We start from the raw sequence: 10,943 nt of genomic DNA, 5'->3' as shown, positions 1-10,943 counted from the left end.
CTTCTCTTCTTCTCGTAGTCTTCTTTTCTTCGTAGTCTTCATTTCTTCACGTAGTCTTCCCTTCTTTATGTAGTCTTCCCTTCTTCACGTAGTCTTCTCTTCTTTATTTTGCAGCCTTTTCTTATCTTCTTCTTTTTTTCTCGTAGTGTTTTCTTCTTTTCTTCTCGTAGTCTTCTCTTCTTCTATTCTTCTCATAGTCTTCTCTTCGTCTTTTCTTCTCGTATCCTTCTCCTCGTCTTCTCTTCTTCTCGTAGTGTCTAATTCTTCTCATAGTCTTCATCTGTTCTTCTCGTAATGTTCTCTTCTCCTTGTCTTCTTCCCTTCTTGTCGTAGTCTTCTGTTCTTCTTGTAGCCTTCTCTTTTCCTTTCTTATCCTCATTTTCTTCTCTGCTTTTCGTAGTCAATTCTTTTCGTCTTCTTCTCGTCTTCTTCTCAACTTTTTCTTTTCGTCATCTTCCTCTCGTCGTCGTCTTTTCTTCCTAAAACCAACGTGAGGGCGACAGTTGCGCGTCGGAAATTTCTCTGCAGGTTAAACTCCGGCCGCGCGAAATCGAAATTCATTTCAATCTTTAACCGAAAAAAACCGTAATAATAACGGTATTATTCAAACCGGTTTCATTGCTTCTTGCTTCTAAGGACGCTTTGGGTGACAACAACTAAAACGGGACCATTCCCACCGTTGCAACTCCTGTGTAGCCAGGATCTACAGCTTGACTGCCAATAAAAACCCAACCAATGAAGGTCGTCCCGAAGTTTGTCCCGGGGGAAAATTGACAACAAGTAAAGCCTGGTCCATGAGCACGTAGAATTTTGTCGTTGCACAGTCGCGACAGCAATATAATTTACGCACGAGCGATAAGGATGGGTAGCTTGGGGTCATTGGACAAAATTCTACGTGCTCACGGACCAGGCTTTAGTTGAATCTTAAAAGGACATACACCATCTAACATGTGTCGATGGTTTTGACTAGGGGTCTCCGTCCGTCATATCCGGTCCGCCACTGCCATCAATCCGGCCCGCGACAGCTTAAGACTAAGCCTATGTTTGCATAGGTGGGCAGAAAACCTAAAATTAATTGGGCCCTTGCAACAATACTGAAAAAAATACTATGGCCCCAAGGCTTCAAAGTTTGGAGACCCCTGGTTTTGACAATAGGTTGCGTCACAGCCTAGTCTAATGGTGCGTCCAGACTGGGCGAATTTGCTCGCGCGGCAAACTCAACATCCTGCTCACTCAAGAGCAGAGTGAGCAGGATGACGAGCGTGCTGCGCGAGCAAATTCGCCCAGTCTGAACGCACCATACAGATTAGCCTGTCTATTCCGCAAGCCAACCCTTGGCAAAAGCTAAACAGTATCTGTACTCACGTGAGAGCCAGGCGTAGCATCTGCACGAGCGCGGGCAGTAAGGCGCGAGGCCCGAGCGGCGGCGCGGGCGCGGGCGCGGCGCCGCACACCTCGGCCGCCCACGCCGCGCGGCACTTGTGCGCCTCGCCTAGCACCGTCTGGGAATAAATCGTTCGTTCGTTTCAGCCAAATGACGTCCACTGCTGGACAAAGGCCTCCTCCAAGGTTTTCCACAATGCACGGTCCTGCGTTGCCCGCATACAGGCTCTTCCCGCGACCTTTACCAGATCGTCGGTCCACCTAGTAGGAGGCTTGTCCACGCTACGTCTTCCAGCCCGTGGTCGCCACTCGAGAACTTTCTTGCCCCAACGGCCATCGTCTCTACGAGCTATGTGCCCCGCTCACTGCCACTTGATTTTAGCAATTCTGCGAGCACTGGGAATAATAGTGTTCGTTTATTTCTCCTTCTTTTTTTTTCTATGTTCTACGTTTTCATGGGTATACGTGCGTGTTTTGTATACAGTTACTCGAGGCTACTGAAGAAATTCGCTAATATTTGTTCGCAATTATTCACATATGAGACAATAAGGTTGTTTGTCATAATCTAGTAATCATACACGCGTCATGTGTACGAGAGGCCTGTACATACGCAGAGTCTCCCGCTGTGGCGTTCAGTAATGGACTTGTAGGGCTTACGCTAAAACTTGCACGGGTGCACAGAGCGGACGCCAGCGGCGGACGCCCGCTGAGACACTGGGGAAACAAGTCACAAGTATGCGCTGCTCATACTATTTTTTGATAGTCTCCCGACTCTCTAAGACCGTCAATACACGGACAGCTCGAGCAGTTAGTTAGTGATCAACATACACGGACCGCTCTTGCAGTCAAGAGTCAACAGCTTGAAGCTGCCAGTGATAACTGCTCGAGCAGTTGGTATTAACTGCTCAAAAAGTCACAAGCGCGCGCGCCGTGGAATTAAGAAAGTGGGCGGAGGTAACTGCGCGAGAGCTGTCGACAGCTCGAGCAGTCAGTGTATGGCTGGCGACTGCTTGACCGCACGATGAAAATCCACCGTGCTGTCGACCGCCCGAATCAGTTGCAACTGCTCGAGCGGTTCGTGTAAGTGCGTCCATAGAACTCTACAGTTCACTGTGCAGTCGCAGCTTGAAGTTGTCGACCCTGACTGCTTCAAACGGTCCGTGTATTGCCAGTCTTACCCTAAACTAGCACTGTCTGAATGGGCGGTGATTATCTGTAGGCCCAGGATGCGCGCCGCGATAAGCGTTATCACGCCATTTTATCGATTTTGCACATACATTTTGACGCCGATAAAGTGTATAACGGCGCGCATCCTAGCTTGACACCTAATAATGCACGGAAATTCGTGAACGTCATACACATGCGCTGCTCTTACTATTTTTGTATACTCAACACGCGCCACGTTTTAGCTGAAATCCTAAGGGGTGTCTACAGACTTGTAATAAGGTTCCAGATTAGCTACTAAAACACACGTATACATACATTAATGATGTTCATAGACGCGTGCACGTGCGCGGCGTGCGCGCGCGGGTCGGGCGTGGCGCGCGCGTGCGGCAGCGTGGCCAGCGCGCGCAGCACGCGGCCGATGCGCGACACGCGCCGGTAGCACGCGTCCGCCGGCGCCAGCGCGCCCGACGCTAGTGCCGCCTCCACTTCGGGCTCCTCTTCTACCTCGCCGCTGTCGCCGCACACCACCTGCATTTTAAAAATATAGTTCTGAAATACTGAACTGTCCGATCCATGACATTGACAGTGGGCCACCATCAATACCGGATCGCTGGTTCCGATTTTTGCCATGTTGGAAACCATATAGTTGAACGATGGTAGCGCCCCCCTGTCATTGAGTTTGGTGGGACAGTTCAGCGTGGGTCATTTATACACGTTACAGCCTTGTCACACTGGCGGATTACAAGCAGTTTCAAAGCGGAGCGGCGACGCAGCGCACACGCCGCTCCGCTTTGAAGGCCCTCAGTCTCTATTATCATTGTTAGGAACCTATAGCTAGACAATTTGAAGTTCTAAGCGTTCACTGACATGCACTTTCGCACTCGGTCGTATCTGGCGTGCAACCCTCAGGCTCATACTTCTACAATTGACAACTACATGCCGCATTGTTACATATCGCTTCATGAGCACATTGTCCATGAACCTAACCACGATGAACCTAATTTCTATCTAATGTCTGGATTTTTTTATACGCTGACATCGAAAGTAGAAAGACGACATTAGGAATAAGCACGTCGCTGACATTGCAATACGGTGCCTCATATACATACGATTATGTGTTTGGACGTCAGCGTAGAAGTAATTCAAGCCTAAGGGCCTTGCCAAAATGGCGAATTGTAAACGGAGCGGCAGGCACGCCGCGGTCGCCAAAATGCTTGCAAAATGGCGCGGCGCCTCCGCCCACAAAACGCTTGCGATCCACCAGTGGTAAGGCTCTTAGTGCTTGTTCACGTTGACTCGCGGGCGCGGTGGCGGGCGCGGTGACGAAATATCAAACATATGTAGTGATTCCAAGTGTTCACGTACGAAACGCAGATGCGGTCTAACTAGCGGGCAAGCTAGCGACTGGTGCGCGCGGAGCGCTCGCGGTAATTTCATCGCGTGAAGATGTTTGTGTGTGTTCATGTCAAACTAGCGGCGGCGCGCGCGTTTCACTCGCGACGTCAGGTAAGTTCAACCAGTTTGAACTTGTCGCTAGAAACGATATAGTACGTCACACTCGCGCGAACGCCTGGTGGTTAATGTGAACACGAGCTCGCAACGTTTCCCGCGCCCGCGCGTACCTACGTGAACAAGCACCTAATGTTTCCTTTTCCTCCCCCAGTGAGGCGCACCTGGTAGATGGCGGCGTCGATGAGCTGCGCGTCGGGCCCGTGCTGCAGGCGGCGCAGCGCGGCGGCGACGGCCAGCTGCTCCGCCAGCCCGCACAGCGCCCACACCGTGCTCTGCACTCCGCCGCCGGACTCTAACCGACAAACAAACATGTTCAAAAACTTCTTGGAAAATAAACTACAATATTTCATTTAACTAGTTTCCTTTTAAACTCTGCTCTTCTAAAGCAGTGTTTTTCAACCTTTTTCATGACACGACCCCCCTAGTATGAAAAAATGTTCGGCGACCCCCCGACGGTTCGCTTTTTTTTTCATGCATTTTATAATGTTGCAAAGATGTTTGTAGGGACCGAATACTTCAATCCATACAACTTTTGCATAGTTAGATTTCGGATTTATCTGTCTCTGTCTGTTTTTTTTTTACTGAAGTAGTTTTTACGACCTCTCGCGACCCTCCTATAGAGGCACAAGTTGAAAAACACTGTTCTAGAGCATACCGTAGGTCTACAGCTATACAAATGAATAGGCATAGGTAAAACTCACTCGAGGCAGTCAAATGTCCGCCAAAGAAGGCCCGTACGTAACGCATGGCTATGCATGCATGTATGTTGCGCTGTAGGCCGTTAGTGACTTCCGGCTAGCACGAAAAACTTTCGAGTTCGAATCGTTTACATATTTGAATCATCACCAAAAGACTTAGTACGAAAACTACAACAGCGCCCTTGTGAACGTGTTGTAAAGTGAACTTAGTATGAGATATGGTTGCCCGAAACAATTTCAGAATCAAAATTATCACGTTATCGTTTAATTCGAAGATTGAGTATCGAATTTTGTCGAATACGCAAACGATTCGAAGACGAAAGTTGTTCATGCTAGAGGTATGGTACCTCTTGAAGCTGGTTATTGCTCGCTAAAAGTGAGCCGCAAATAATAAATGCAAATTAATGCTAGATTCGCCAGCGGCCAAGACGTACTCGCATACACGCGCCCCTTTCTTCGCTACCACCTGCGCGCCTCGCATATAGTTCCAAAATACTGAACTGTCCTGTCCATGGCATTGACAGCGGGGCGCCACCGTCTATACCGGATCGCTTGTTCCGATTTTTGCCATGTTGGAAACCATATAGTTGAACAATGGTAGCGCCCCCCTGTCATTGAGTTTGGTGGGACAGTTCAGCGTGGATCATCTATACCTGAAGACGAAGACTCGCATTTGATTTATATATATTTTGTCGGCCGTTTGGTGTAGTGGTTCGAAACGGACTACTATTCCGGAGGTTGCGGGTTCGATTCCCGCACAGTACAAACATTTGTGTGCATAAACATATTTGTTTGTATTGGACTGGGTGTTTTCTATGTATAATAAGTATGTATTTACAAAAAAAAAAGTATTTAAGTATGTTTATATCCGTTCTCTAGTACCCATAGTACAAGCTTTGCTTAGTTTGGGACTAGAAGCGCAGTGTAAAATGTCCAAGGATATTTATTATTATTCCTTTATTCATCTTACTTTCTTATTTTTAATTCTTTCTTTATTATTATTATTCCTTTATTCATCTTACTTTCTTATTTTTAATTTTTTCTTTTTACAATGTAATTACTATTATCAAAAAACAAAAATACATTATAAAAACAAAAATCTTAAAAATAGTTAACCCGCTGGCAGCGGAGCAGGGCCCAGGCTACCGGTGGTCAGGGTCACAGGCTGAGGATGTATTATTATTATTCTCTTTATTAACCTTGGTTCTTAATTTTAAATATTATTATTATTATTATATGTCGAGCTGACCTGTGGACACGAGCTGCAGACGGCGCAGCAGGCCGTGCGCGCGCAGGAAGTCGCGGAACAGCGTGAAGGCGCGCTGCTTGTCGCGCAGCTGGTGCGTCTGCTGCAGCGCCGCCGAGCTGCCCAGCGACACGCGTGTGCGGAGCCCGCCCGCGCGGGACTTCCATCTGCAAACATATAGTATGAGATAAAAACACATCTATCTAAATATATAAAAGGAGAAACTGACTGACTGACATATCAACGCACAGCCTAAACGGCTAAACGTAGGCACTTGAAATTTGGAAGTGACATAGCTTAGGTACCGCAGAGGTGCACTAAGAAAGGAATTCCCGAAATTCCCACGGGAACGGGAATTAGCGGGAAAATCCTTTTGAATGAAAAATCTAAACCACTTTAGTTAGACGCTTGAAATTTGGCATGCAGGTACCGTAGTAAACTTAAAGCTTAGTTACAACAGGATATTGCAAAATTCCCACGGGAACTGGAGTTAGCTGGAAAAAACATTTGTATGAAAAAATCTAAACCGCGTAAGATAGATGAAGGGGGTAAAACGGGATCCACGCGTACGAAGTCGCGGGCGGCCGCTAGTTACACATAAAAATACAGTAAATTGACATCATAAAACAAAAATCTAAGCATGATAAGGTCTCCCCCACAAGAACACGAACGTCACGCATGGCGCCAGCGTTGCTTAGTGCCGCGTCTCAATACTGCGCGGGCGCTCTGGCAAAACTATGACACTCAAAAGACGCTAGTGATAGGGGTGTCCTAAATCTAACATTCTTAAATGGAGGCATTTCACCAACACGTGCAGCGTTGACCGACATAAAAGTAGTAGGAAGGCGCTAGATGCAGGTTGCTAACAGCCAGCCAATCTGAAAGTCAGGCCTCCCGTCTATGTGGACGTCCTGTGGCTGAAATGATGTCGAAGGCGCTGGATGCAACTCGTTCCTAACCGGCCAATGAGGGTTTTGGCATTGACAGATATGTCAAAATCCACCAATCATGCAGCATTTGGACCTCCCGTCTACGTATTGCCATCTGGCGGATTTTTCAATAGCGAAAACCCTCATTAGGAAACCATTGGGTCGTCTATATTCAGCAATGGCCACCCCAAGGCTGATAAGATGCATTCTGCCCGAGGTTGGCGCGCCGCAGGTGTCACAGGAAGGCAGTGCACCCACCTGGGGTCTCCGGCCGGGATGTCGTCCAGCATCTCCGCGGCGATGGCGAGCACGGTGGTGTCGAGCGCGGCGTCGACGTCGGGCTCGGGCGCGGACGGGAACAGCTGCTCGAGGTTGGCGCGCCGCAGGTGTCACAGGAAGGCAGTGCACCCACCTGGGGTCTCCGGCCGGGATGTCGTCCAGCATCTCCGCGGCGATGGCGAGCACGGTGGTGTCGAGCGCGGCGTCGACGTCGGGCTCGGGCGCGGACGGGAACAGCTGCGCGAGGATGGCGCGGCAGGCGGTCGCGTCGCGTCGCAGGTGGAACAGGAAGGCTGTCTTCAGCTTGCCGCACGCGTCTGTCGTCACCATGCTCACCTAATGACAAAATTAATAATTGAGAATGTTACTAGGTATGCAAAATCCAATGCAATATCCAAGGATATTATAAGGATATTATATTACTAGGTATGCAAAATCACTTGAAACCTATGTTACAGTTAAGCTTTTACATTTACAAATACATTAGTTTTTATTTCATTCAAAAATACCCAGTTGTTATGATTTTATAGGCATTCAAAGTTCGCTTAAATATTGAGTCCCGCCGACGGTCACGTGACCCCGTGTGACGTACATTCACAGTGTCCGCTCACTAGAAAACGGATATAAACATATTTAAATACATTTATTTTTTTGTAAATAAAAACTTATTATACATAATAACACCTAGACCCATCACAGAAATTAAAATTGAACCAAACCCAAACTTGATGCGATTGTGTCGTTTTATTGCGAATTACCTATACTCTTCAATATAAAACGAATGAGCCCAAACTCGATGCATTTAAGTCGTTTTATTATAGAGTTCCTATGGCCACCTTCTAGCTCCATCATCAGATCAGCTCCATGTCATCATAATATTGCATGGTCATCCAAATCACATGTGTTTGCGAAATTTCAGCTTAATCGGTTGCCTGGAAGTGGGTCTTAATTCAGCTTGCAAGAAGTCGTTGTAATATGACGTCACGCGCATAAAATGGCGGGCCGGCCGCCGCCCGCACTTTTAAAATTCAATATCTTGGAAACTAATATTGACGTATCGAAATAATTCTTTCACACGTGTATTTTTTATTTTTAACAGAGAATACAGAAAGCTAAAAAACAAAATTAGTGAACATTCTTCATTGAAAAACAAAATAAAGAAGCGACGAAAGCGGTGAAGAACTAGTCGACACGTGATCCGAGGAAGCGGGTCCGACTCCCGCTGCTACTCCACTATTGTGGTGAACCCACTCGCAACACGCGACGCCCACGATGTGTTAACTGTACTAATTAGTACTTTGAAAAAAATAAATAAAGACTACTACATGTGTACGAATTCCGATCGTACACGCTGCTGTAACAGCGACCGCGTACATGACAAAAGTAGATAGTATAAGAGTTTTGTGACTCACCTCATGTGGATCTATCTCGTACAACGAAAGGTTTCCATCGTACATATCGGAGGGGCACGGTGAGCCCAGGGGGCTATCACATAAGGACCTAGAAAGAAACAAAAAATATTGTATTTATCGGAATAGTTCAGAATAGTAGTATTTTTTATGAACTCGTAAACTACTAAGTCTTATANGCGGCGATGGCGAGCACGGTGGTGTCGAGCGCGGCGTCGACGTCGGGCTCGGGCGCGGACGGGAACAGCTGCTCGAGGTTGGCGCGCCGCAGGTGTCACAGGAAGGCAGTGCACCCACCTGGGGTCTCCGGCCGGGATGTCGTCCAGCATCTCCGCGGCGATGGCGAGCACGGTGGTGTCGAGCGCGGCGTCGACGTCGGGCTCGGGCGCGGACGGGAACAGCTGCGAGAGGATGGCGCGGCAAGCGGTTGCGTCGCGTCGCAGGTGGAATAGAAAGGCGGTCTTCAGCTTGCCGCACGCGTCTGTCGTCACCATGCTCACCTGGGAATAAAGTTAATAAGTAAAAAATAACAAAATCGCGACTACATGTCGCACCCTTAATAATATAGGGGCACAACTCAAAATTTTTGGTTTTTTACTTTTTGTACTAGAGAGGCATATTTTCGTCAGTTCTACAANTTGAGCACCCATGTTATTTATTAATTTTGAAGGAATTATACATGTGTCTGAATCAAAACAGTTTTTAACAGTTTTATATTGTTTATTTACAACAAAAAAATAATACTTTGTTGGACCACCCTTCGCCTTAATTACTGCAGAAATTCTTTTTGGTAAAGATTGTACTAATTTATTACAATCGTCACATGTTAAAGCGTTCCACTCTTCTCGCAAGCGATGTTTTAGGTCTTCTTTTGTTATTATTGAATGGCGCCGGACCTTGCGCTTCAATAGACCACACAAATGCTCGATGAGGTTCAGGTCTGGTGACTGGGCAGGCCATTCAAGCAGCTCGATGTTATTGTCACTAAACCAAGCCATCTTTCGGTCAGCTTTGTGACAAGGTGCGTTATCCTGCTGGAATTTGACGCTCTTCATGTTGATGTCACCAAAAAGTGTTGTAAACGAGGGCAGAAGTGCGGATTCAAGAGCGTTTATGTACTTTGTAGAGTCCATGCGTCCTTCACACACAAACATTTCCCCAACTCCTGCGGCGCTCATGCACCCCCAGACCATCACACTGCCGCCGCCGCGTTTGACGGTAGGTACCACACACTCCGGGGTAAATTCTTCGTCTACTCGACGACGGACAAATGTCACACCAGGTGTGCCAACAATCTGTAAAGTAACGAAATTTTGTTAAGTGTTTTTCGGTCCAATATTTATTTTTACAAATATAGTTTTATAATATTATTGTCGCGTATTGTTATTACATGATATTGGCTAACTTACCTCAAAGTTTGATTCATCTGACCACACAATGTTTTTCAAATCTTCCTCAGTGAAAGTTTGGTATTTTAAAGCCTACTCGTAACGAGCTGTTTTGGTCTTTTCTGAGAGCCATGGCTTCTTTCTGGCTGTATAGCCCTTAATCCCAGCTTCTTGGAGTCTTCTGCGAGTTGTTCTTGCAGAAATTGGCGTATTAATTTCAGCTGATAACTCAGCAGCGAGGTCGGAAGAAGTTTTTTTATGATTTTTCAAAGACTAACAATACTACAGTATCATAGCTAAACATCTCGAAACGTGTTTTATTGCACGTTGTGCCGTGAGTTTATGTTTCAAAACCTGTCAAGGAAAGGTTTTTATCAAATATCTTTGAGTATCTTTTATAGTTATCATGTATAAGCAGTATTTAGGGGGTGCTCAATACTTTTGGCCAAGGCTGTAGTCTTCGGCTTCGGGATAGGTTTTTTTACACCCGTTATAATAAGTATGTGTTTACAAAAAAAAAGTATTTAAGTATGTTTATATCCGTTGTCTAGTACCCATAGTACAAGCTTTGCTTAGTTTGGGACTAGAAGCACAGTGTAAAATGTCTAAGGATATTTATTTATTATTTATTTATCTCCTGCTGTACTCGCAAAAACAAAATACTGCGTCACACAGCCGTGACGTGCGTAGCATTGCATGTACTGAATTTTAAGTAAAAACAAAATCTGTATTTGTTAGTTTCATTTATTTTAACTAAGATATTATGTACAATGTACATATTTGAATCAATTATTTTTAAGATTATAAGAGTTTACTTGTTAGTATCTCGACGCGTCGGTACCATGGTCGGTATAGAGGAGGGGTTGAGGGAAGAAGGGAACAAGAAGCGATTGTCTATTCTATCTATGCGATGTTCATTTGCACGTAAAATG

The 10,943-nt window shown here is 46.3% G+C and overlaps 1 protein-coding gene across 1 annotated transcript; it reads right to left on the bottom strand.

Annotated features, from left to right (window-relative positions):
- Positions 1-400: 400 nt before the first annotated feature.
- On the bottom strand, positions 401-9,621 carry LOC114350002 (nuclear pore complex protein Nup133-like). The gene is made up of 7 exons (XM_028300619.1): positions 9,520-9,621; positions 8,921-9,123; positions 6,010-6,173; positions 4,224-4,354; positions 2,866-3,078; positions 1,366-1,502; positions 401-479 (listed from the first exon to the last, which is right to left on the bottom strand). The coding sequence occupies exons 1-7, from the start codon at positions 9,619-9,621 to the stop codon at positions 401-403; spliced, it is 1,029 nt and encodes a 342-aa protein (XP_028156420.1).
- Between the last annotated feature and the right edge of the window lie 1,322 nt (positions 9,622-10,943).

The sequence above is a fragment of the Ostrinia furnacalis genome, unplaced genomic scaffold (assembly GCF_004193835.3).
Source record: "Ostrinia furnacalis isolate ACB-3 unplaced genomic scaffold, ASM419383v2 OfSCF0770, whole genome shotgun sequence".
Classification (NCBI taxonomy): Eukaryota; Metazoa; Arthropoda; class Insecta; order Lepidoptera; family Crambidae; genus Ostrinia; species Ostrinia furnacalis.
Note: the sequence above shows the minus strand (reverse complement) of the source record. Positions and strands in the feature narration are given on the sequence as shown.

Excerpts from the sequence above, each read along its gene's own strand:
- LOC114350002 (XM_028300619.1), bottom strand. The coding sequence starts at position 9,621 with ATGGCTTGGTTTAGTGACAATAACATCGAGCTGCTTGAATGGCCTGCC. Across the intron at positions 4,355-6,009 it reads TCTGCAGCTCGTGTCCACAG|AGTCCGGCGGCGGAGTGCAG; the intron begins GTCAGCTCGACA and ends TTTGTCGGTTAG. Across the intron at positions 1,503-2,865 it reads CGTCTATGAACATCATTAAT|ACGGTGCTAGGCGAGGCGCA; the intron begins GTATGTATACGT and ends ATTTATTCCCAG.